This window comes from Drosophila mauritiana, chromosome 3L, assembly GCF_004382145.1.
Source record: "Drosophila mauritiana strain mau12 chromosome 3L, ASM438214v1, whole genome shotgun sequence".
In the NCBI taxonomy this organism is placed as follows: domain Eukaryota; kingdom Metazoa; phylum Arthropoda; class Insecta; order Diptera; family Drosophilidae; genus Drosophila; species Drosophila mauritiana.
This window is the reverse complement of record NC_046669.1, coordinates 20,209,022-20,232,138: the sequence shown is the minus strand read 5'-3', so window position 1 is coordinate 20,232,138 and position 23,117 is coordinate 20,209,022. Positions and strand designations below refer to the sequence as shown.

General features: G+C 45.0%; 7 protein-coding genes across 10 annotated transcripts; 5 read left to right on the top strand and 2 right to left on the bottom strand.

Annotated features, from left to right (window-relative positions):
• Positions 1–205: 205 nt before the first annotated feature.
• LOC117141211 (hydroxyacylglutathione hydrolase, mitochondrial) lies at positions 206–1,653 on the bottom strand. 4 transcript variants are annotated; one of them, XM_033304566.1, is made up of 2 exons: positions 1,561–1,653; positions 206–1,136 (listed from the first exon to the last, which is right to left on the bottom strand). In XM_033304566.1, the coding sequence occupies exon 2, from the start codon at positions 1,102–1,104 to the stop codon at positions 289–291; it is 816 nt and encodes a 271-aa protein (XP_033160457.1). In that variant the 5' UTR covers positions 1,105–1,136; positions 1,561–1,653; the 3' UTR covers positions 206–288. The 4 variants fall into 4 exon arrangements, with proteins under 4 accessions (XP_033160457.1, XP_033160456.1, XP_033160458.1 ...); XM_033304565.1 differs by lacking the exon at positions 1,561–1,653 and adding an exon at positions 1,291–1,554; XM_033304567.1 differs by lacking the exon at positions 1,561–1,653 and adding an exon at positions 1,420–1,554.
• Positions 1,654–1,906: 253 nt separating this feature from the next.
• On the top strand, positions 1,907–3,026 carry LOC117140412. The gene has a single exon (XM_033303286.1). The coding sequence runs from the start codon at positions 1,925–1,927 to the stop codon at positions 2,945–2,947; it is 1,023 nt and encodes a 340-aa protein (XP_033159177.1). The 5' UTR covers positions 1,907–1,924; the 3' UTR covers positions 2,948–3,026.
• A 4,328-nt stretch (positions 3,027–7,354) lies between these two features.
• On the top strand, positions 7,355–11,261 carry LOC117141530 (homeobox protein SIX6). Its single transcript, XM_033305020.1, has 4 exons — positions 7,355–7,983; positions 9,005–9,399; positions 9,465–9,982; positions 10,964–11,261. Exons 1-4 carry the CDS (start codon positions 7,824–7,826, stop codon positions 11,067–11,069), a joined length of 1,179 nt encoding a protein of 392 aa, XP_033160911.1. The 5' UTR covers positions 7,355–7,823; the 3' UTR covers positions 11,070–11,261.
• Positions 11,262–11,975: 714 nt separating this feature from the next.
• Positions 11,976–13,631, top strand: LOC117141230 (trafficking protein particle complex subunit 12). The gene is made up of 4 exons (XM_033304590.1): positions 11,976–12,306; positions 12,372–12,956; positions 13,016–13,191; positions 13,249–13,631. Exons 1-4 carry the CDS (start codon positions 11,995–11,997, stop codon positions 13,628–13,630), a joined length of 1,455 nt encoding a protein of 484 aa, XP_033160481.1. The 5' UTR covers positions 11,976–11,994; the 3' UTR covers position 13,631.
• Positions 13,632–13,879: 248 nt separating this feature from the next.
• On the top strand, positions 13,880–19,175 carry LOC117139635 (mRNA (2'-O-methyladenosine-N(6)-)-methyltransferase). Its single transcript, XM_033302094.1, has 5 exons — positions 13,880–14,049; positions 15,412–17,260; positions 17,324–17,449; positions 17,520–17,648; positions 17,711–19,175. The coding sequence occupies exons 2-5, from the start codon at positions 15,426–15,428 to the stop codon at positions 18,381–18,383; spliced, it is 2,763 nt and encodes a 920-aa protein (XP_033157985.1). The 5' UTR covers positions 13,880–14,049; positions 15,412–15,425; the 3' UTR covers positions 18,384–19,175.
• Positions 19,176–19,637: 462 nt separating this feature from the next.
• On the bottom strand, positions 19,638–21,177 carry LOC117139636 (peroxisomal membrane protein PEX14). The gene is made up of 3 exons (XM_033302096.1): positions 20,951–21,177; positions 20,589–20,891; positions 19,638–20,310 (listed from the first exon to the last, which is right to left on the bottom strand). Exons 1-3 carry the CDS (start codon positions 21,059–21,061, stop codon positions 19,882–19,884), a joined length of 843 nt encoding a protein of 280 aa, XP_033157987.1. The 5' UTR covers positions 21,062–21,177; the 3' UTR covers positions 19,638–19,881.
• Positions 21,178–21,715: 538 nt separating this feature from the next.
• LOC117138961 (peroxisomal membrane protein PEX16) lies at positions 21,716–23,071 on the top strand. Its single transcript, XM_033301003.1, has 2 exons — positions 21,716–21,930; positions 21,991–23,071. The coding sequence occupies exons 1-2, from the start codon at positions 21,819–21,821 to the stop codon at positions 22,908–22,910; spliced, it is 1,032 nt and encodes a 343-aa protein (XP_033156894.1). The 5' UTR covers positions 21,716–21,818; the 3' UTR covers positions 22,911–23,071.
• Positions 23,072–23,117: the final 46 nt, after the last annotated feature.

Sequence of the window (23,117 nt, the reverse complement as noted above, 5' to 3'; positions counted from 1 at the left end):
GCTTCTATGAATCAACGATATAAATCCGAGTACTTTCTTCACTAGAGTATTGCTAGACCAGAATAACAAAAATAAATTCTTTTAAATAAGTATAAATAATTAATTAATATTAATTAATAATTTTTCAATAAAACGAAAAATATTTTAATCTAAAATTCGTCACGACAATTTCCGATAAATTGCGAATTATTAAAAAGCCATTGTCTGCACTCCACACACAGCGTTAATTTTATTAACCATTAAAATCCAATATTAAATCACAAGTTTCGAAAATTTCGAGCAAATAGATCAGGCCTTAAAGGTGTCCTTTTCCTTGCGCAGCTTGCCCATGGTGACGACGGGATCGGTGGCTCCGCCGGCGTGCTTCTGCACGGTAGCCTCGTGGACGCGCATAAAGGGGTTCCAGGACTTCTCCTCGCCAATGGTCGAGGGCACAGTGGGATCCTGGGAGGCGCGCCGGTGCTTGGCCCACTCGATCCTCTGCTGGATGACCTCGTTGTCGGGCTCGACGTGACGGGCGAAGCTCATGTTCTGCAGCGTGTACTCGTGGCCACAGAACACCTTTGTGGCGTCCGGCAAGGCGGAGAGCTTTGTGCACAGCGCCTCGTACATTTCCTCGGGAGTGCCCTCGAAGAAGCGGCCGCATCCGCCCTGGAAGAGGGTGTCGCCGGTGAAGACGGCTCCCTCGCCGCTGCCATCCTGCGCGGTGACGTGGTAGCAGATGTGGCCGGTGGTGTGGCACGGCGTGGACAAGCACTTGACATGCAGGCCGCCAATGGTGAAGGTGTCGTCCTGCTGAACCTTTTTGTTCAAGGCCCCGATGCGGTCATCGCCGCCATACACGTCCAGCTCCTTCTGCCACAGCTTGAGCAGCTTCTCATTGCCGCCGGCGTGGTCCCAGTGATGGTGCGTGGTCAGCACCTTGCTGAGGGTCAGCTGCTGCTCCTGCACCGTCTTGATGACCAGTTCCGGCTCCACGGGATCTACCACAGCCGCCTCGCGCGTCTTGGTGTCCACAATCAGATACATGTAGTTGTCCTGCAGGGCCGGCAGGATCTTGATCTCCATGCCCTCCAGCTGCACGTCCTCCAATGTGCTGTGCATGCCTCTGAAGCCGACTTTGCGTAGCTTTTGCACTGAAACGAAGCGATGGTTTCACATTTAGCTACATAGATGGCCAACAGATAAACAGACTGACTAGCTACGGACGAACAAAAAGCGTAGATACTGGGAAATGGAAGTGCAGCGCAGGCAGAGATTAGATTAAACACGTATGTACGGATAGATTACGCTTGACGAGACTTGGACAGATGACGGGCACAGCCAGAAAACGCCGCCGAATCGCTCCGAAACCAGGGGCATCCGCTCGAGGAATCGTCCGCCAGGAACGCAGGAGCAGTTTCGGATTGCTGGACGAACCTCGGAAGTAGGTGGCCGTCAACTGGGTCTCCACGGAGGTGGCCACGCTGCGCCAGGCGGAGGCGAACATTCTGTGCTTTCGGCTAGCTAAACTGAAAAGCGTGTGCGATTCGAAATGAATTAATTATGGCTCCTAATTACAGTTGTTTTTTTCTCCAAATCTGCTTAGTGTGGACGAGTGTGACCGTTTGCGGGCCGGCAAAGGAAACCACTGACAAGTACACCATCTACCGGGAATATACTGAAACATACCAGCAAACGTAGTGGTGGCGCAAACCGGAAATGAAACGTATTATAGCACGGACAAAAACAAATAATAATAATAAATTTTTAAATTAAATTATATATTCTTGTCTCTAGGCCAAAAAGTACATGTCCTTTTCTGTGGTAAAAAGCTAATAAGTTGACTTTTCGGTACGCTAAACTTGAATTTAGATCATATGATCGGAAAAGACGTCAGTTGGCTTTGAAGTAGCACGTAATTAGTTTAGAACATAAAGTCACAATGTCAGAGTCAACCGATCCCCACTGCGCCACATCCAAGTCGAACCTGATCAAGGTTAACCACGTGGGGGTGACGGCCAAGCTGCAGTCTCCCCTGAAGAAGATCTTCCCACGGCTGAACTCCTCCACCGATTCCGACGCATATCAGCACAGTCAGGCGCAGTACATCATGTTCAAGGATGTGGCGCAAGGGGAGATGACCGCTTCCACGGATTCGGGGAGCTCACCACACACTCTGTACGAGATGCACGCGGAGCCGGAGAAGAGTCTGCTTAGCCTGAGCAAGAACAAGCCACAAAGGATCGAGTTCCAGCGTTACTCCAAGCGGCGTCCCCGAGTGCGCGTCCCAACGAGAACTGCGCCCAAGGTGAAGGGTCGTGCCACAAAGTCCCACAAATCATCGCAGGCGCAGAAGCAGAAGCAGAACGGTGGCTTTCTGACCCGTTTGGTGGAGTCGCTGGACAAGATGTGCAAGTGCCAGCCGCAGAGCCAGAATTCCATCATCGACGATCTGCCGGAGCCGCAGTGGAATCGCAAGGAGGCCAACCGGCACACCTGCATCGGCATCTATCCCTTCGAGCACGGCTGCGCCGACTATCTGAGCACCACGGACTCGCATCCGAAGATCAATGCGATTGTCCTGGCCGACCGCGCCACCACCTATGCCACCCACTTCTGGGCGGAGCTCTTCGGACTGCTGCACATCGCCGTGGCCTTCGTGGTGGCCTTCATCCTGCAGAGCTACCGATTTGTCCTCTACTCCCTGGTGAACACCCTCATCGTTGGACTGCTCCACATGACCTCCGACTACTTGGTCAAGCCCCTCCTGACCATGCTCTTCAACGGCTACCTGCAGCCGCCGCTGATTTTCCTATACAATGTACTGTGCTCCGCCAGGGACATCCTCGATCCGGTGGCCACCACCCTGAATAACTTGATGAAACCGCTGGCCACGGTGGGCGGCAGTATCCGATTGGTGGACGTCAACTATCGCCAGGTCCATAAGCTGGCCAAGGAGGTTTGAGTTTCGTTTCGTTTTCGCTGTTAAATTGTTATTGTTCGTTTTCGAAGTGTTTTTCTTGCTATATTAAAAATAAGTACCAACTTTATATAATTTCTACTTATTTTAAATTAAAGACAGAAAATTATATTATTATTATAAAGTATAAATTTAAAAGGTTTCCCCTATTGAATCAGTTTATTTAAAAGGATTCCCCTATTGAATCAGTTTAATTTCCATTTCCATTTTGTTCCGTTGCCCGTTTCGTTTCGTTTTCACTTGTTCCCGGGGGCGGAGCCATTACAACCCCTAAAACTGAGGAAGTTCTTCCACCAACTTCCCCTTCTCCTCGCAACCCGCACACAATATTACGCACATTCCTAAAAACCTTCTCGGATTACATTGTTTTTCTCGTTTCACAGAAGTGTAGGCATGGTGACCCACCCCTGCCCCTCGGAGAAGGAGAACTTAGGGGTAAGTTCGGGCTCAATTACGTTGAATGAAACATTTATGATTTATTTGCTCATTTTGCGGCCGGGGAAAGCATATGTCCAAAATAAAAAATAAAAATCACGCACTAATTGTGTCCCGCGGGAATTTCATTTCGCAGCGCATAATTAGTTTACAATTTTCGCTTAATAAAGTCGTTAGAAAACAACGATACACAAGAGAAATTAAAATTCCGTTTAAAGCAGGGCATAAATAATATAGAACTTGAATATAAATAATATAGGGAGTATATATGAACATTTTTTTCCTTTGTAATGGTGAGAAACAGCCGTCTGGTACTTGGAAAACCAATTTATGAATGGTGCTCTGATTTTATCAAGTTTCTTCCTTCCAATTCATTCATTTTTGGCCAAAATTTCCCAAGAACTCTGCATACCAAATTTAGAAAGAGCAAATCGAAAAAACTGATCTAGATCAGCTAGAATGATGGAAATCAGTTGCCAATCTGCTCGGGTTTCCGACTTTCAACAGAATTCCTATCGAGAAGGTAAACTGCAATCAATTATCATATTCAAATCTGGGCAGGTATACAAATAGCTGAAGAGTATTAGGTGGAAAAGTTGTAGTTTTGTTGTTTAGCGGTCGAGTTGAGAAAGGAAACACCAGCGAGCTTTCCTTGATGAGAACAATGAGCTGGTTGCCAACCAAGGATCGTCTTACACCCCCTTCCGAGTTCCCAATGGGAAAGTGCACTGGACCCATGGAACTCGGCCGCCCAATTAGCCGTGGAAATTGTTTGGGTGCTCGGGAATCGAGAATCCCAGCATATGTTCGAAATTACCGAAGGAAAGTCGCGACTGATTGATTTGCGTTACTAAGTGGCGGGGAAAATGAACTGTTTTCCTGCTTGTTCTGATTAATTTGAGTGTCTCGTGATGCCTGTCCCCAAAAATATAACATCAAAGTATTTTCGATCTAAAATGGCGTGACTTCTAATAGTTAAAGATATAAAGAATGAGTATCAACAAGTTTTTGTATTATTTTGATTATTTTGTTTATAGTATTTTATTTTATTATTTACACTGGGTTTGCTTAGTTTCCAAATCGTATTAATTGGATTGCCCTGCGATGTGTCTATAAACACCTTTTGTGTGCAGCGCGTAATGCCCAAAAATTTTCCAGCTAAAGGTGCGAAAATCGTTTGGCATCGCCAGACGAAACTCCCACACAATGCCCATTATTGGGTGATCGACAGGATAAAGAGATCCTGCGAGTGAATGGGAGCAGACAGGATAGCGACAAGGTGACACCTTGCATTGTTGCCCGTTTCGGGATTACAGATGGTAAGCTGTTTCTGCTCTATTTTCAGGTCTGAATCTGGAATTTTGGGATTAACCGGGCAGTTTTTCCCTTCTCCTGCCGCAGGACGATGACGTTTGCTAAATATCCTGGAGCGTCCTGTCTCTTTTTGCGAGAAGTTAAGCAATTTGTTGAGCGTCGACGGGGCAAACAATGGGCTACAATGGAAGGCCATTGAAAAACTATTGCAAACGATGGGCTGGCCAGCCACAAATGGTTATGCAAGAAGTTACTGGTGAACACAACGATTTGAGAGGAGCTATGGAAAATTGAGTAATAGTCGCAGATTATCGCAAAGTGCTTGGAAATTCCGGGTATCTAGGGGTATTATAATGCTGCATGATGCAAAAGTGGGAACTGAGGTGAAATGTGAGGAGCTACTTAAAAAGTATTAGCCAGGAAAGCCAGGAAGTAGTTGTGGTTGAAGGAAATGTGGATTACCAAGATTTCAGATGGGTAATATACAATTTATACAAATATTCGCCAGCGTATTTGTAAATGTTATCAAATTTTTTAAGATTATAGATATATACCTTTACCTTTACTCATCCATTAATATATGATTTTTAATTGAAAATTTCTTTACTCTTATTTTTAATCCAAGCCCTGTTTTATACCAATTTTTATACTTCTAGTCCCAAGTTTTCTATTATTTTTCGCCCAAACTTGTAATACTTTTGAATGGCTTTTGTGCGCTTGCATTATTTTTGAAACAGACACCAGGCGAGCGAGTGAAAAATTCAGCTTGGCTCAGCTAAACCCAATAGTGTGGGAACCAAAAGGGCTTTGGAAAACATAAAGTATATAAAATAAAGCTTATTTTGTTTTGCCTAAGTCCTGACACGTGATTTGATAATGGAATTAGCGCGGATGGGATTACAATCCTTTCACTGCGGTCAATTAAAGGGCACACCTTCGAAAAGGGGAGTTGCTTAGCAACATTTAAATAGGTGATTTATAACAAGGGAGAGGTTAAACAACAAGATGTAGATACATGCATATATGTGCATAAATAAATCAATTTTAAACATGCCTAACATTAGTTGTTTATTTCAAATGCACCATTGTAATCAGCTGCATATTTTTTCAAATGTCAATAAAGCACTTTAAGGATCTAACAACATATTAAACAAACTGTTTCGAATCTGACGACGGCAAGGACACATGAAATTAAGTAATCCCCGAGTAAGTGGACCTAATCCGCCATCACGCTCGACACCTGTGTGATCCTGCGATGAAAACAGAAGGGATAGGAAGCTGGAGTATTGTTCGAGGGGAGTGCTGATGATGTGCGGTGTGACAAATCTGGGTTTTTGGGACTGCGAGTGTGACGAAATCGTCAACCCTCACGGTTTTTGGTGCTAATGAATTCCCATCCGACAACAATCAGAATCCGAGGAGTGCTCCTGTTTCTATTCCTGCTCCTGCTGCTTTTGCTGCTCCTGTTCCCGGGGGCAACGCAATTGTTTGGCCTTTTTGTGGATTGTCACCTTTGTCATGTCACTTTATTTCATTTTATTCCATCACACCATTTTGCGCCGAATGCAGTCGAGAGCAGCGCTTTGTAATTGAAATTTGATCGCCTTGGATGCGCAGCCCAAGGAATTTTTCCCAAACTCATCCTCAGTCGAGCATCAAATTGCATCGCGTCTGACTTTATACCTATGTAAGTACATAAATATATGCATACATAGACAAATTCAAGTCTGGAGCTGGACATTTTTGTCAATTATTTATTTCTTTATTTGCTAATTAAGAATAATAACCAATGCTTAGCTTATATTTCATGGTAAATAAATATACAAATTATTCATGAACAGAGCAAAACAATATAACAAACATAAATATACTATTTGCATGTTTTATTGGCTTGAACCCTAACAAATTATGTTTGTTGTTTATTTCTTGAAATGCTAATAAAATAATATAACCAAAAGCGTAACTTATATTTCATTATAAGCAAATGAAGAAATGATTCATAAACATATCAACACAAAATAATAAACTTTTAAAGTTGAAAAAAGGCTTCGTTTAATTTACTTTCCTGTTTAAAATTAAGATTTGGTTGTCTAACAAGTCTGTTGTAAATAGTATTTCAGCACACAGATTTAATCCACATTAAAAGTAAGAATTGATGGAATCTATTTCTATATTTCTGTTTCAGCCGAATCTTAGTAATTTAAGGCATCTAAAGTTCCAATTCGAGAAGGTCATCTGTGCGAGGAGAACTCGTTGCTGCTCGCAAATGAAGCAATATCACAGAAACCCGATGTAAATTCCGAGAAACAGCACACGGCAATCATCAGACACCCTCGAAATCGCTAATGAGGTCATGATGTTTGCCAATCCAAGACCCATTCTGCCCATAGATGGCAAAAAAAGAAGTTACTCCTCAGTTTCGAGGCAGCGGGACAAAATGGCTGCCGAGTGCCACGCCCACCGCCCGCGGACGGGAAGCGGAAACGGAACCACCCCTAAACTAGCGGTATAGCAGCCAGTGAGCGGCTGGCGTTCCACTTGACCACTCGTTCCGCAGGCCGAGGTGAACGAAGGGAATGGCACGGCACGAAACACACCCTCGGAATGCAGTTTTCGCTGGCTTGCAGTCGAGTTTGAAGAGCGGTCGCGTCCAGTCGCTGGGAAGAATCGGTCCCGGAAAATAACTAAATAAATTCAAAGTTCCTGGCATATTATTAAATAACACACAAACAGAATATCGAGTCAGCAACAAGTTTAAAATAAGATATGTTCACAAAATATAGCTAAATAATCTTACGACAAGTGAATGCAATTTAGTGATTCAACTGATCAAGTCAAAGCAACACAAATTGGGATTAACCGAGTGATTTAAGTCAAGTCAATTTAAGGATAGTTCTATTGGCGGAAAGTTTCAAAGCAATTAAAGCAGTTACCAAAGTGCAAAGTAAAATAGTATAAAAACATTAAGCTTCTATAAAATGTACAATGTGGAACGAAACTAAAATGATAAACTGAAATAAAAATATAAAAACAAAGAGAGAAAAATATAAAAACTAATCCAATTAAAGTTAACAACCAATCTGAACTTTGTTCAGTAAATCGGTGGTGCATCATGTTTGACAAGAACTTGGACGGCAACAATCTGTCGGTCTCCATCGGTGGAGATTTGGACTCGACGAGTTCCGGCGGCACATCCTCGGATCACTCGGCTGTCCAGCAGGACAATCTCAGCTCGCCGATGGCCTACGGCTCCCTCTTCCTGCCAAATGCTGGTGAGTCCGGTATTAGATATATGCATCGAATCCAACGGATCCAACTAGGTCTAGTCTTATCGGTGCAAATATTCCAGAGACCGAAGACCCAGGGTATCAAGTTTCGGGACAGAGGCGTCAATGAGGCGCTGCATAAACAATTAAAGCCTGGGACTTTTATTCTGCTGAGGAGCACACATTTTTGAGGACTGCATGAATGGCGTGCATGATGTGGGTAATGCAGTTATGGCAGGCAGCTTATTAAGTTTAATATACGAAGTTAAATATTGAATCGTGTGAATCATTCTCTATAATTATTGAAGTCGAGGCGGCTTACCGATTAACGTTTTGTTAACAATTTTTTGATTGCTTCAAACATATTTCAATTCGAATAAATTTAATTAGAATTTCTCTACTTCAGTAATCCTTTACATAGTATTTCTTCAGATCATCTTATTATTTCTAAACTAAAGGGTATTCCACACTATTGAAGGGCAACCGCAGTTCGCCCATCAATTAAATTGTATTAAATTGTATTAAGATTTACATATTCACAACTGCATATCCACACACATTTAGCTGTGTAAAGCATATCGCATTTATTTATTTGCCGATGTCTCTTTCGGGCTCAATATGATCCACAGTGGCTGTCCACTTCGTCCGAGGTGTCGAAAGACGGCGATCGTTTTGGTCAAGTCGGGTATTCGATTAGTCACTTCTGAGCTTGGGGCACCCGGGGAAGGTGGGGCTTTCATTGACCACCACTGAAGTGGCACGTGGGAAAGAACGAACCAATAGCTAATCCAAGGTGTCAGATAGATGTGATCATTACAACCTGATTCTTTGGCAAATCTTCTGGTGCTCATCTGGATGTCCCAGAAACGGAATTACTTGGCAACATAACAGATTATACGAATCTGAATTGGACAGCTTTAAGCTGAGTATTTTTATTATTATTTAAATTATTTTATCATTGAATAACATTTGGTAATACAAATTTAAGGTATTTGCTTGACATAAGTTTCCGATTTTCAATCTTCAGGTTATCGTGGCAACCTGTCATGCAAAACGGTCCTGCAGCTGGACAAGTTCGCACCCTACGAGGGCGTGGAGAAGGATCACCTGCTGGAGCGGCGGTTCCAGGACATCACCAACGACTACGACAAGTCGCCGCCGCCCACCGCCTCGACCACGCCCACACACTATCCCAGCCTGAACAGCATAATATTCGAGAATGGGAGCAGTGGCAACCTGGGCGATCTCAACGGGAACACGAAGACGGATCTATGCGGCGGCCTGCAGAGAAGTGGCGGCGGATTGGGGGGCAATGCCGGGAGTGGTGGCCACCTCATATCCAATCTCACAGCCGCCCACAACATGTCCGCAGTGAGCAGCTTTCCCATCGACGCCAAAATGCTGCAGTTCTCCACGGATCAGGTAGGATACTTCTCACATATCTCCCAGACTTTTCAGACATATAGTGCTATGAACTTCTTCTTCAGATCCAGTGCATGTGCGAGGCACTGCAGCAGAAGGGCGACATCGAGAAGCTGACCACATTCCTCTGCAGCCTGCCGCCCAGCGAGTTCTTCAAGACCAACGAGAGTGTCCTGCGAGCCCGCGCCATGGTGGCCTACAATCTGGGCCAGTTCCACGAGCTGTACAACCTGCTGGAGACGCACTGCTTCTCGATCAAGTACCACGTGGACCTGCAGAACCTCTGGTTCAAGGCCCACTACAAGGAGGCCGAGAAGGTGCGTGGTCGTCCACTGGGAGCCGTGGACAAGTACCGTCTGCGCAAGAAGTATCCCCTGCCCAAGACGATCTGGGATGGCGAGGAGACGGTCTACTGCTTCAAGGAGAAGTCGCGCAACGCCCTCAAGGACTGCTACCTGACCAACCGCTATCCCACGCCCGACGAGAAGAAGACGCTGGCCAAGAAGACCGGCCTCACGCTCACCCAGGTCTCCAACTGGTTCAAGAATCGTCGCCAGCGGGATCGCACGCCCCAGCAAAGACCGTAAGTTGAAGTCATAGAATATCATTTAATGGCATCCATTAAATCCACTATATAACGTAGCCTTCTAATTATTACCCAAATCCTTTCTTGAACACACAAAATAGGATTTTTCCATATTTCAAGAACTCAAAGTCGTCAAAAAATCCATCAAAAGAGCTCATAATACTATCGATTTGATGCAATTAGAGATTCTTAAAATTTCCCTAAACAACAACTTAGAAAAGATACCATTTGAAGTGTAGTTAGATTTTCTTTTCACATTTCCCCTGAACAACCAAGTTCGTTAGGAGAGGAATGTAGTGCGGCATGGTAATTTCCACTTCCTCATAACTCGTAAAACAATTCATTCAACACTTGAGCTTGTTGCGCCCCAGAACCGAACTCCGAAATCCGAAATGCGAACGAATATAATCAATTGTTCTGGAATTGGCATTAAAAATCGTTTGTAAGTGACCGTTCCGTGCGGCACTTGTGCCTCCAGGCCGCCCACTTGAGCGTGTTTTATGTCCAATTTCGGCCGGCTCCTTGCACGGTCCTCTGCATATTTATAGAGCCCAGGGACTCGGGACGTGCCCGACTCCTAACGCAGCGCATGCGTGTAGCATATGCCCCTCATCCTCCTCACCATTCCCATCCTCCTCCTCCGTCCGCATCCCGCTGTTTGATCGCATCGCCTCTCCAGGGCGTCAAATTGCAGCACATACCACACCCGAGCTCACAAGTGGAGTAAATGTGTTCTTTTTAGCTGCTCGAAAACTCACAGTCGCACTTCCATGACTAGAACCATTTGGAAAACGCACAGCGATCTTAAAAAATGGAGTCATGCTTCCCTTACTTTGATAATTGTTAAGGGAATTTTAAGGGACTCATAGTAAGGGAGATGCCATAGATAGTCCCACTTCCTAAAACTAAAATATATTTTAATATATTATAACTGCAAAGTTATAAAATTTATTTAAAAAACTAATTGTTTGATTTTAGGGACATGATGTCGGTGCTGCCCGTGGGCCAACTGGATGGCAATGGATTCCCGCGCATGTTCAATGCTCCAAGCTATTATCCCGAAACGATTTTCAATGGGCAATAAACTGCGATCGGAGGAGGCTGTTTTCGTGTAAATAAAGAGTAATGCGTTTTTATGTTAGGACACAGGCAACTGGAAAGTGGCCATCAAATGGCCATCTTTGTTAGCTCTAGAATTAACCAATTTTTGCTTTATGTATTGTATAACTTGAATAATAAACAAATGACAGTAGATCAATAAACTCAAACAAATGAATTTAAACGCCTTTTATTTGGGAAATCTGGTTATGTAAAAGGAAAATAATATATATTCACTGAATCTGAAAATCATTGCATATGGATAATATGGATAATTTCTTTCTTTCTTTCTATAAGCTATAATTTTGATGGGCTAATTAAATGGAAAATGCTGGCTTACGAACAAAAGGGATACAATATAGATAAACCAGAGACAATATGTTTATGTGATTATATAATTTTTAGTTAAACGCTGCTTTCTTTCCCTTGGCAAAAAATCCACCCTTTGCTTATAAAATCATTATTTTTGTAAAAACTAATACAAACAAGTGGCCAAACTAGTCACTTGCGCTAACCCAATCCTAAGACTTAAGACTAAAATCATATTTAAAAGTTATGTAGCACATATTCCAACGCTACAAATATTAATATCCGTTACGCAATGAAATATAGACATTTTTAAAAAGAGGAAATTAAAGAAAATTAAAAAATTAAAAATCTTAAGACTTTAAATTATTAGCTTGTCGAGCAGCACAAGTTCCTAATATGGTCCAGAAAAAATATATAATATTAGAATGCGAAAATCATTATGATTTTCGAATACATGATTATTTTTGTGTTTCGACTTTTTGTTTATTATGCAAATTTCAAACCACTGAAGTATTGGCGCCATTCGCGGCCGATAGCTCTTGCTGTGGCAGCAGCGATAGTGACATCTCTGAAAACCTATCGAAAAACCATCAAAGAAAGACATGTCACACAAAATAAGCGAATATTTCGCAAACGATCCGCCCAGTTTCTTCGATGAGCTGGCCACCAAACCCAAGGGCAACAACTTGCCACCAGAAGGGAGTTCCAACAGCGCCGGTAGCACCAGTTCAGCCCCAAACATGATGTCCAACACCTTCGCCGGGTTCTTCCAGCCACCTGAATATGTTGAGACACCTGAGGCAGGAGAGGATTTCGTAAAAGTCGGTGACGACGTAAGAAATCTGTGGGAGTTGCCGCGGGAAAACGAGCCTGGCAAACTTATTATGCCGGGCATACACCTGCAAACTGACTTGGTGCGTAGCATTCTATACTTATTTTAAAAGGTAATGACACTTTTACTTTATGTTGACTGTTTTAGGTAGATCCCATCAGCGTGGCGGTGACTCAACACCTCGGAGAGGCAGAGTTGACCTACCGCAAGATCCTCCGAGTCGATGATGTCACCCAGGACGAGCGCGGCTTGAGAACACTAATCCACGCCGGTTGCTATCGCACTGCCGTGAATCTTACGGGTCGTCTCCTGACCATTTATGGACAGGGTTACGGGCGATCTGGTCAGCCAGCCAAGCACTCGCCTCACTCCCTGCAACTGTGGTTCACGCGCCTCGCGCTGCTCGCCAAGTTGGGCGAGTTTGAGCTGCTGAATTCCGAGGCAGAACCTTTTGGCCAACTTACCAGCCCCGATGTCTTCTACGACTTCTATCCGGAGATGTACAACGGCAAGAGTGGATCAATAGCCTGCTTTTCTTTCCGGCTCTTGCTTGCAGAGCTGCCCATTTATCTGGGCAAACCGCACATCGCCCTGGACAGACTTTCAGAACTTCATGTGACCACGCGGGAAATCAAGGAGCACTATATAAGTCTGCACAACAAGGCGGCAGAGGAGTTTTGGCAAAGGAGATGCGAACGGGTTTTGCATTCAATCATCAACTGTGGATTAATGGTATGTTTATCAAAAATCAATTTTAATTGGGTGTAACATTACCCATTTAATTTTTGCAGATGAAGAAATTCAGTATGATAGACGACATAATGGAGGGAACGCTTTTAAAACGCTCCAACCTGAGCAAGGAGGATCGGCGATCTTTGTACTCTGCTTGGGGCCGCATTTATCTGCAAATTGGTGACATATTTGGAGCAGAGCAGAAGATTGCTGTCTCGAGGAGATTAAGAGAGATGTAAGGCCCGATTCTAACCAACTCGATTTTCAGTTCAATGATATGCTTTTGTTGTAGAAATTCCGCGCCTGATCTCAGAGACTTGGTCGATAAGGGATTAATAGCTGTGGCCAAGAACGACTTTCCCGAGGCCTATGTGATATTCCAGAAGGCTCTGCACCTGGACACCGGCAACACAATGATCCTGAACAACATGGGAGTGTGCCTTCTGTACGCCGGAAAGCTAAAGGATGCTATAAATCTGTACGAACGCGCTATCAACCTGAATCCCCAGAAGTCCCTCAACGAGAGTTTGCTGGTCAATCTCTCGACGCTGTATGAGCTGGAATCAAACAACTCCAAGGCGAAAAAGTACAACTTACTGCGGCTAATTAACAGATACAAACCGGATCTCAATATAAGCATAGAAATTTGTCTAAAATTGCAGACGATAAATTAAAGTAGAGATATTGTTAGACATTCCAAGCAAGCGGATTTTGGGTCAAATTAGGTGAGCCTCCTTGGATTCCACTAGAAAAGTATTAGAGAAATAAACTAATGTTATAAATAGTTTTATATCTCTTTAATTTATTTAATTCAAATTTAATAGATTAACAACAAATACCACAGAACTATCGTACACGAAAAGTTGCGAAAGGCAAGCGATAGTACGGAAAGAGCAGGCAATCGATATCGTGCTGCCTATCGCAGCAATGCCATCTCGATTCGACTGCTCCAAGTTTCGTCGCTGAAAAAGAATTTGAGAAGAACTTATTTTTCATTTCCAAAGAAAATCGCGGGAATATTTACGCCAATCGCACGCCTAAATGTTTGCAAACACGTAGCGCGTGCTTATCAGACTAGGATAGTTAAAACTAGGTGAGTTTTGTGGCGTTTTAGGGCGTTTCAACGCAGTGCGGCCACACGATGCCCAGGCAGTACATAAAATGGAAAATATTGATGTGCCTGTGCCTTGGTGGGTGCAAAAAAGAAAGTGTAGAGAAATTTTCGTTGCATCCAGAATGTTGTTTGTTTACGCCGTCGAGCAGCGAGTTGCTCGAGTTCGCCTGAAATTGAGCGTTGCAAAGTTCCCCTGATTGATATTATTTGCATTTTCCTTTAATTATAAGCGACTTTTTGTGGGTGCACTGAAAAAGCGCGCCATTATTTTAGTGCTATGACGTAGCCGTCGAGGGCCACGAAACCAAGTGTAATTTTTTTTCGCAATTGTTTATATGGCGTGCATAATGCCTGCAGTTGGTGCGGGTGTGTGTGCAGGTGGAGGTGTGCTGGTGTGTGTGCGTGCGAGTGCAGCAAATTATTTTGTATATTTTTTATTCCGCTTGTGGCGGTGCGCATACGCTTGGTACACGCTCGTCAAAACATATACACATAACCCAGGCAGAAAATCTCTATTCTTTTGCAATTTGTTTTGATTTCTCATTCGTGCGAGAGCAGAGCTGTGTTCGCTCTCTCTGGCTCTCTCGCTCATGCGCGCCTTCTTCGCCTTGTTTGAGTGGGCGTCGTATTAACTGTTTTCTGGTCATGGGCTCCCTTCTGCATTTTTTGGATTTATCATGCCAACATTTAGTGTTAATTTCTATTACTCCCCACGATCCCCACGCATCATTCCGTCCGACTCTAGCGTGCCCCCGATCTCGCTCCGCTGAGTGGCTGTTGTCGACTGGCTGACTAACGGCAGTTATAGCTCTCTGGTGGTGGTTCTGGTTTCTTCGATTCGATTGCGGTGCGCGCTCACTTCATTATCTGCCGTCGTGACAGTGTCGCGTTGGCTTTTTTCTAGCCAAAGCGGGACTTGGCGATTTTTATCCTTCATTTGAATTATTTTTTCTAAGCAAGAGGTTCAATTCGGCCACTTTGTCAAGTCTATGTGTTAAACACATAGTTTTTTTTTCCTAAATTAAGGGGTTTTAGATTTATGGTATTAAGTATAAAAAAAACAAAGCTGAACTAAAGAGAAATATAGATGGTCAAGACGTGTTGAAAAACTATTATTAGTATTTAGCACTACAACTATAACTATTGTTATATATATATATATTGATTGTTTAATATATAACATCGATTTGTCATTTTAACATATATTAAACAAGAGAATAGCTATTTTCCGAAAACCCAATTTGTCATCACTGGCCATTGATTATCTTTTCTTTTCACTGCCTTGCTCTCACTCTCATCTCCGATTGAAAACACTTGTTTTTGTTTACCTCGCTCTTGCAGAAATATTTCGCAGCATGGCAGCTAACAACAACAATAGCAACATACACAACCTGGGCGCGGGCACGGAGGGCTTGCTGTCCTCCGTGATTGCGTCGACGGGGACTCCTGGTATGGGTTCCTTGCCCGTGCCCTCCAGAGCATCCTCATCGTCCGCCTCCTCCGCCGCACAGAGTGCTTGGGATCAACTGACGGCGAGTGCCTCCAACAACATGTCACCTTCACCCACGGCAGGAGCGCCTACGGTCACGGGACCCATTCTACCGGACAATCCGGGCGGAGGAGCGGGCAGTTCACCGGTGGCCAGTTGCTCCTCTCCCTCCACGCCCACGAAAACACATGCGCCCTCACCGCTGGAGAGCATGGCTCATACACCGCAAGGTCCGCCAACCTTGGGACCCGGTGGTTATGGCGAGGAGCTAACCGCCGAGCTGGTAAACCAGGGATGGCGGAAATTCTGGTCCAAGAGGGAAAACCGCCCATACTATTGGAACAAAGTCACCGGAGAATCGCTGTGGGAGATGCCCGGCACCAGACCCTTTGATCCGCTCACCGACCCTTTGGGCATCTGCCATGCGGGCGGTCCGACGCCGATGACCCCCAATATGCACCAGCAGCAACAGCACCAGCATCATCACCTAAAGCGGCGGCCGTCGGATGACATGCACATCCATCCCAACCAGCATCACATGGGCGGTGGACCTCCAATGAAGAAGTTTGTTCTGGCCGGTCCCTGGGACCTGGAGGTGTGCACCAATGCCGTGATTGTAGAGCGACCGCCGACTCTTCTGCCGCAACCGCATCCTGAGGTGGAGGCTTTGCGGGCAGCCTTCACCATGAAGCTGCTGAAAACCTACGAAGATTTGTGCATGCGAAGAGAAAATATAAAGGCACCCAGAGATTCCTTCAACCGCTGGCTGATGGAACGCAAGGTGATAGACACCGGCTGCGACCCACTGTTGCCCAGCAGCTGCCTGCCGGAGATCTCCAGCTCCATGTACCGCGAGATCATGTCGGATATACCTATCAAGATAGTGAAGCCCAAGTTCACAGGGGATGCTAGGAAGCAGCTTTCCCGTTACGCAGAGGCCGCTAAGCAGATAATAGAATCCCGATCCGCGCCGGCGGAATCCAAGAAGGTCGTCAAGTGGAATGTGGAGGACACATTCCAATGGCTGAGGCGTACCGTGGGCGCGAGCTACGAAGATTTTCAGGACCGTTTGGCCCATCTTAAACGGCAATGTGAGCCACATTTGGTTGAGACCGTCAAGAGTTCCGTGGAGACCTTGTGCGTGAAAATCTATCACTTGTCAGCTGATCATGCCCGCAAGATCCGTGAGCGCCATTCGCAGCTGCTCAAGGAGCACGGAATACCGGAACCCACGCCTCCGCCGCCGCCGCCACATCTAAAGAAAGTGTGGTGCTATCCCATACAGTTTGCCGTCCCATCGCCACGGATGCCGACGATCGAGTACTTACAGGATCGCGACCACATGATCATCAAGTACACGCCTGCCACGATCAACCAGCCGGATGCTCAGTACATCAACCTCACCTATCTGCAGAAGCTGGAACAGCTGTACCGCCACAACTGTTTCGACGACAAGAAGTTCGATCTGTTCATTGGCCGGGTATGGTGTTTGCTCAAGAGGTACCAGACCTTCCTGGGCAATGCCCTGAATTCCTCCCAGGAGGCGGAGCTTACCCAGGCTGCCTTGCCAGTGCCAGTGTTCGAGTGCCTACATAGGCACTTTGGTGTAAGCTTCGAGTGCTTCGCCTCGCCATTCAATTCCTATTTCCGACAGTACTGCTCTGCGTTTGCCGACACGGATGCCTACTTCGGTTCCAGGGGGTATGTAGCCAAATAAGTGCATTTTAATGAGCTGAATCTAAGTGAAATGTGTGACCCTTACAGTCCCTTCCTCGACTTCAAGCCCGTTTCCGGTTCCTTCCAAGTAAACCCTCCTCATTGCGAGGAGCTGATTGAGGCTTCTTTGCTGCACATCGACAAACTGCTCACCGACACCATGGAGCCTCTGAGGTGGGATTAAACTTCAGTTTGATGTTGCTTATGAGTATAATACTATTTATTCTTGTTTTACTCAATCCAGCTTTATAGTGTTTCTGCCGGAGTGGAAGAGCATATCCAAGCTGGACGACAGCATGTACAAGCGCCGTTCAATGGTGGTATTGGGCATGGCCCACGAGTACAGACACGGCTATCAGCACATGTTGCAAAAGTGGGTTAAACTCGACTTTCCCTCCCATTCATACTTATTTAACTCTGCTAATTTCACCCCAGGTCTGATGTGCTAATCAAGTGCATGCAGGGCACACAGGTGGTGTGGTTGCAAAATAGCGCCGGATACGCGCGATGGGGACCCAATGAAATTCGCGTGGAGGCACTGCGCGAGGCCTTCAGGCCACAACGAGATCGGGAGCGTGAGCGCGCTGCAGTTGCGGCGGCAGCAGCTGGGGTAACCTCCAGCCAGCATTCGCCATCGACTCCCCCATCCGCCGCATCCACGGCTCCAACAACCAACTCCAGTACGATCAGTGGAGTCAATAGCAACAGCTCATCCACAGCCACTACAACGAGCACAAGCAGCAGTCCGTCGCTGACCACAACATCGTCCTCAATGTCGCCACTGTCCCCGCACACGCCCACCGGGAATCCGCCGCCGCAGTTTCCGATGACCATCAGCAACACCAGCAGCAGCAGCAATTTGGTGGCCGCCTCGCCCACAATGAGTGTGCAAAGTGATTGCTCTTCGCCCTCCTCGTCGACGATGTCCCTTTCACCGGCACCTGCTTCGGGCGGCTATCCGGATGGAGTGACATCGGCCACAGCGGCAGCGGTGAGCATTACGGCAACGACTAGCACATCGGCTGCTGGAGCGGGATCTGCATTTGGCCAGGCCAATAGCATCAGTAGTTCCGCATCCACGCAAGCGGTCATCAACTCAGCCGTCTAGATTTGATTCTTTTTGGGATCTTGCTATCCACACATGGTTCTATTTTGTCCATACTATCTGTGCACTTTCTGTTAGCATAAATTAGGGTTACATTTGAGGAAGAAGAAACCAATTGGGCCTGAAGCCACACTAGCGGCCATGCTCCCAGTTCCGAGGTTTAGTTTTGTGTAATCGGATGATAATCGCTTTAATTTAATCAAACACGGAAGCCTAAGGAATGGCAACTTATATTTTTCCGAAAGAGTACAACTATCCAATTCCGTTTTCAAAATGAATCATTGGAACCAGGAAAACGCATATGCATATTACGCAATATTTTGTAGTTTCTTATTTTAAAACTTAATTTGTAACGTTACACATCGCTCGGTGTTAATCAAATGATGCCTGTCCGAATTGTAAATTACGTTTGGGTCAAACAACAGGCTTTAAAACACTAAATATTTTGTTACACATTTTTGTACTTCTTGTCAAAGCTTTAATTTTCAAATGTACACAGTGCTCGGCCTTCGGCAGCTGGTATTGCCCCCATCGCAAGGTATAATTATTGTAAATATGTTATATTTAATTTGAAATAGCTGATAAAAATGCCGGCCTGGCCGCTGTTTATCTTATACGATTGTACCCAACAAACAAGGGCCAAGCTACCCAACAAAAGACTCTAATAATGCATACTTAGTATGGGTAGGGGTACTGTTCTCTATCCTTGTTTCAGGGTATTTCGCAATGGCTTGCCCATTCACAAAACGAAATGAGAAATAAAGAACACATTCAAGTGAACTGTGAAGCCCTTAACAATCTTTTGTGAGACTATTAACTTACTAGAATACATTAACTTTAACGAAAATGGCAAACAATTATTTGAATACTAAATTATCGTATGTACAAATCGATAACTAACGTAAGTAGTGAAGGAAATTTAACGAAGGGAATGCGCAGAGAACCAAATTTGTAATTGAAACAAACCCATAACTACGCACCGCACAATAAATAAATAATTTAAATCCGTTTAGGATATGGGTGGAGTCTACTAGACAAAACCTCGAGGCGCTCCGCCCGGCATAATCTTAAATCAAACCTAAGGGAATTTAGCCAATTTATAGAAAGTAGCACTCGGCAAAATTTTTAGAAACCAATTATCGTCTAAGTCGAAATTTATTGTCTAAACCGATATGCTATCCCCACCCCGTATGTACCGATAAGCAAAAAAAAAACAACACAAAGCATTTTTGCGCTTAATTAAACAGTTTCTTTCAATTCAAACCTGTTATTATGTAAACTTTTTATTATTACATTGTATAGACATCGTATCGCATAAGTGTGTATATGTGAGTGTGTGTATGTACTTTTGGATATGGATTAGCTGTTGACTATAAAGAAAACTTAAATGCTATAAACGCAAAGAAAAAAACCAAAAAGTCTTGAAGGCATTTAAGGGGAAAATCAATTTACAGCTTAACTATATACTACGTCTATATAGCCAGCCAGTATTCTGATTGCATTACATGATCTCCAAGCTGGAGTCACTATTCTTGGTGACCACCTCGGTCTCCGACGAGCCGGACCCGGATCCAGCATCATCGCCCTTCTCGTTGTCGTCCGAACCGCTGTGCCGGTGATGGTGGTGCGGGGAGCCGGCCAACTGCCAGGCGGGAATGGATGGCACTGCGATGGGGGCCACAGGGCCGGCGAACTGCTTTCGGTTCAAAAGCAGGCCCTTGATGGCATCCAGATCGCTGCGGAAGTTACTAAATTCGCGGTTCAGCTGCTGGGCGTGTTCCCTTTGCTGTGTGGTGATCAGATCCCTGACCGCCAAAATCTCCTTGTTGAGGTCGTTGGTGCGCGTCTCCACCTTCTTGTCTATGTCATCCAGGACTTCATCGACCGCCTTCTTCTTGGGCTTGCCGAACAGGTAAGGCGCAATGTATTTCTGAAGTTATACAGGTTTTAGAAGTTATTAGCAATCATGAACTTTGAACTGACTGGACCACTGTGGACCACTTAAAACTTATTTATAGGTCCTAACACTTTTACAAAATGTGTTAATAATAATAATAATCCAACGTCGTCTCGTAAAAGTGTCATCAAATATATATGTATCTTAGCTTTAGACAAGATGGTGATCTTTAAAATCGCACTCGACTTGGTGGAGTAAATATAATAAATCTTTTAAAAAGACTCCGAAATAGAAATCCCACTGCATCTCACCTTCCAGAAGAGGTAGACTGCGTAGACGACTCCGCTGAACAGGGCTGCCGAATGGATGATTTCCCTGATCCGGCCCAAGGCAGTCGGCTGCGGCTGCAGCGCGTGCAACTGGGATCCAATGCTAATGACGGTGTTCGGACTGGGATTGGGATTGTTTGGGTCTTGGGTGAAAACGCCGGCCCGTTCACAGGCCAGCTGGATTTCGTGAGCGGTGAGACCTTTGGACCGTAGGAACTGCTGCTTCTGGATAAGTGTCGTGTGGCGCACCTTGGTGTTTTGTAGAAAACTGACTGCAGTGGTTATCTGCGGCGAATAGTCGGATTATAGATTAGGCAAACTTGAAGGGGTTGAACAAATATTACCAGCGACTCTCGGGGCAATTGCTCATCTGCGTCGGCCTCGACATCGTGCTGCACCGAGGTAGCCGTCGCCATGACGCTGGTGTCCCCAGTATCCGTGTTGTTGCTGGACATCCGTATATCGACCCTTAATTCAATCTTGCCTAGCTAATCCACACCAAAACGGACTGAATCCGAATTCACGAGCAATTCGATTGCAAAGTGCACAAAAACAAAAGTGTGACCAAACACTTTGCTGCTCTCGGAATCGCTAATGCATTAGCGTTTCTGCAGTTATTATGTGGGAGCATATAAAATTCAGGTAATTTGTGACGTAATAAAAATGGGAACTTGGAAAAACTTTTTTTTCAGAAAAATTTGGTAAAAAATGTTTCTATTGTTAATACGTCCCAATAAAAATATACTGCAGTACAAAGAATCAGAAAACTTGAATTAAGATGCCGAGACTAAACCAGCATATATTTACATTGAAGAATAAAATAGGCTATGAAAGGTTGGTGGCAGATGTGCCAAACACGGTTCTTACAAATTGTTGGTGGCGTGTCTTTAATTATTATTTTTTTTCTATTATAATAATATTTTAAATTGTTAAGGCGATAAGCTCGTGACCTTGGTGAATTGCAGTTAAGCACCGCATTTGGTATTTATTTTTGTTACAATTTTATTAATCCAAGTCGTTTAATCAATGCTATCAGTGTTTGCATTCATATATGTATTCATATTGCGCCACCTTCTATCTTGTGTGCATGAAGGCACTAACGCCTTGTCCAAAACGCCAGAACACCACAGCTGCACAGATTTGATTACCTGTAGACCGAAACACCTCATTATTTTTTTTATTTGGAGGAACAGGCAATATTTTCCGGACATAATGGACACTCTGAAGGACATGCTGAAGGCGTACGAGGCGTGGGTGGGCAAAAACCCCGACGTGGTGGGAGATTTCGAGACCACAGCCAAGTGGGTATCCTACTTTATAGCAGGTAAAGTGAACTCCTTGTTTACATAGGGCCTACAGACTCATCTCTTTGGCCGGCTTCCAGGTCGCATTTCCTCATCAAATGTGGTCAGTGAGCTGGTGTACACGCTGTCCAACATGCTGGTGTTCTACAACGATCGGATCATCGAAAAGGCTCGCAATGCCGAGAAAAATTCGGTGATCCAACTGCAATCGAAACTTTGCTACCGTCTAAAGGTCACGCTGACGACACTCGAATATAGCGAGGTTTTCATCGAGATATCAGCCCGCCGGCTTTTCGGTCAATCCGGCAAGTGGCTGGTGATAGCGCTAATACAGGCCTTCAAGGCAGCGGGCCGTTTCTTTATCTTGAAACACTCCACCTCGGATATAATCACCTCACCGCCCATCGCCGCACTGAATCGAAGGGCCATTGGCAAGCAGAGGAAGAATTCGGGGGATGGTGCGGCTTCCTCCACGAACGATTTGCTGCAGTCCCAGCACTCCATCACCTTCCAATTGAAGCGATCTGGCCGTGTGATTCGTAAAGTGGAGGGTGCTCCTCCCCTGCAATACCGCGACTTCAAGCTTCATATAGACAACAATGAAGCGGCGAAGACGCAAATTCCTAGGAAACTCCTGCAAGCAGAATACCTGTATATATCGAAGCCACTAATCCACCTGGTCGCCATGGGGCTGTTCGGCCGGAGAAGTTGGAAGCAATATATGTTGGCATTATCCATTGATTTGTATAGCATTCACCTCTACCGTCAGCATCGCGACCTCATGTCCAAGCAACAAAAACTGGAGCTGAGCAGGCGATGCATAAACATCATGTACTTCCTGGTCCGATCGCCGTTCTATGACAGCTTCACCAAATCCAGACTGGAGCGGATCCTCGACTTTGTGGCGACAAGTGTGCCCATTGCTAAGGTGGTGGCCAAACCCCTCAAAGATTACATTCCCACGTGGCAAAGCACTTACTTCTATCTGTGGTCCACTTAGGCATTTCAGGTAGAGCGTTAGTATTCCCCTAGGCTAAGTTTTAAAGTTACAGGTGTGCACGCTTTCGGAGTGTACAGAGGGTGGGTTGACTTTTGGTCCTGGGAAAGTTGTTTACACAATAAAACGATGGAGCAATCTTCGATATGTTTATAGTCAACTTTCATGTTCCTTGAATTGACCCACCCACATGGGATTGCAGCTCTTGAA

Excerpts from the sequence above, each read along its gene's own strand:
- LOC117141211 (XM_033304565.1), bottom strand. The coding sequence starts at position 1,489 with ATGTTCGCCTCCGCCTGGCGCAGCGTGGCCACCTCCGTGGAGACCCAG. Across the intron at positions 1,137-1,290 it reads CTGTCCAAGTCTCGTCAAGC|TGCAAAAGCTACGCAAAGTC; the intron begins GTAATCTATCCG and ends GCTTCGTTTCAG.
- LOC117138961 (XM_033301003.1), top strand. The coding sequence starts at position 21,819 with ATGGACACTCTGAAGGACATGCTGAAGGCGTACGAGGCGTGGGTGGGC. Across the intron at positions 21,931-21,990 it reads GGTATCCTACTTTATAGCAG|GTCGCATTTCCTCATCAAAT; the intron begins GTAAAGTGAACT and ends GCCGGCTTCCAG.
- LOC117141530 (XM_033305020.1), top strand. The coding sequence starts at position 7,824 with ATGTTTGACAAGAACTTGGACGGCAACAATCTGTCGGTCTCCATCGGT. Across the intron at positions 7,984-9,004 it reads CCTCTTCCTGCCAAATGCTG|GTTATCGTGGCAACCTGTCA; the intron begins GTGAGTCCGGTA and ends TTCAATCTTCAG. Across the intron at positions 9,400-9,464 it reads TGCAGTTCTCCACGGATCAG|ATCCAGTGCATGTGCGAGGC; the intron begins GTAGGATACTTC and ends CTTCTTCTTCAG.
- LOC117141230 (XM_033304590.1), top strand. The coding sequence starts at position 11,995 with ATGTCACACAAAATAAGCGAATATTTCGCAAACGATCCGCCCAGTTTC. Across the intron at positions 12,307-12,371 it reads TACACCTGCAAACTGACTTG|GTAGATCCCATCAGCGTGGC; the intron begins GTGCGTAGCATT and ends TGACTGTTTTAG. Across the intron at positions 12,957-13,015 it reads TCATCAACTGTGGATTAATG|ATGAAGAAATTCAGTATGAT; the intron begins GTATGTTTATCA and ends TAATTTTTGCAG.
- LOC117139635 (XM_033302094.1), top strand. The coding sequence starts at position 15,426 with ATGGCAGCTAACAACAACAATAGCAACATACACAACCTGGGCGCGGGC. Across the intron at positions 17,261-17,323 it reads GCCTACTTCGGTTCCAGGGG|TCCCTTCCTCGACTTCAAGC; the intron begins GTATGTAGCCAA and ends TGACCCTTACAG. Across the intron at positions 17,450-17,519 it reads GACACCATGGAGCCTCTGAG|CTTTATAGTGTTTCTGCCGG; the intron begins GTGGGATTAAAC and ends TACTCAATCCAG.
- LOC117140412 (XM_033303286.1), top strand. The coding sequence starts at position 1,925 with ATGTCAGAGTCAACCGATCCCCACTGCGCCACATCCAAGTCGAACCTG.
- LOC117139636 (XM_033302096.1), bottom strand. The coding sequence starts at position 21,061 with ATGTCCAGCAACAACACGGATACTGGGGACACCAGCGTCATGGCGACG. Across the intron at positions 20,892-20,950 it reads AATTGCCCCGAGAGTCGCTG|ATAACCACTGCAGTCAGTTT; the intron begins GTAATATTTGTT and ends TATTCGCCGCAG. Across the intron at positions 20,311-20,588 it reads CAGTCTACCTCTTCTGGAAG|AAATACATTGCGCCTTACCT; the intron begins GTGAGATGCAGT and ends GTATAACTTCAG.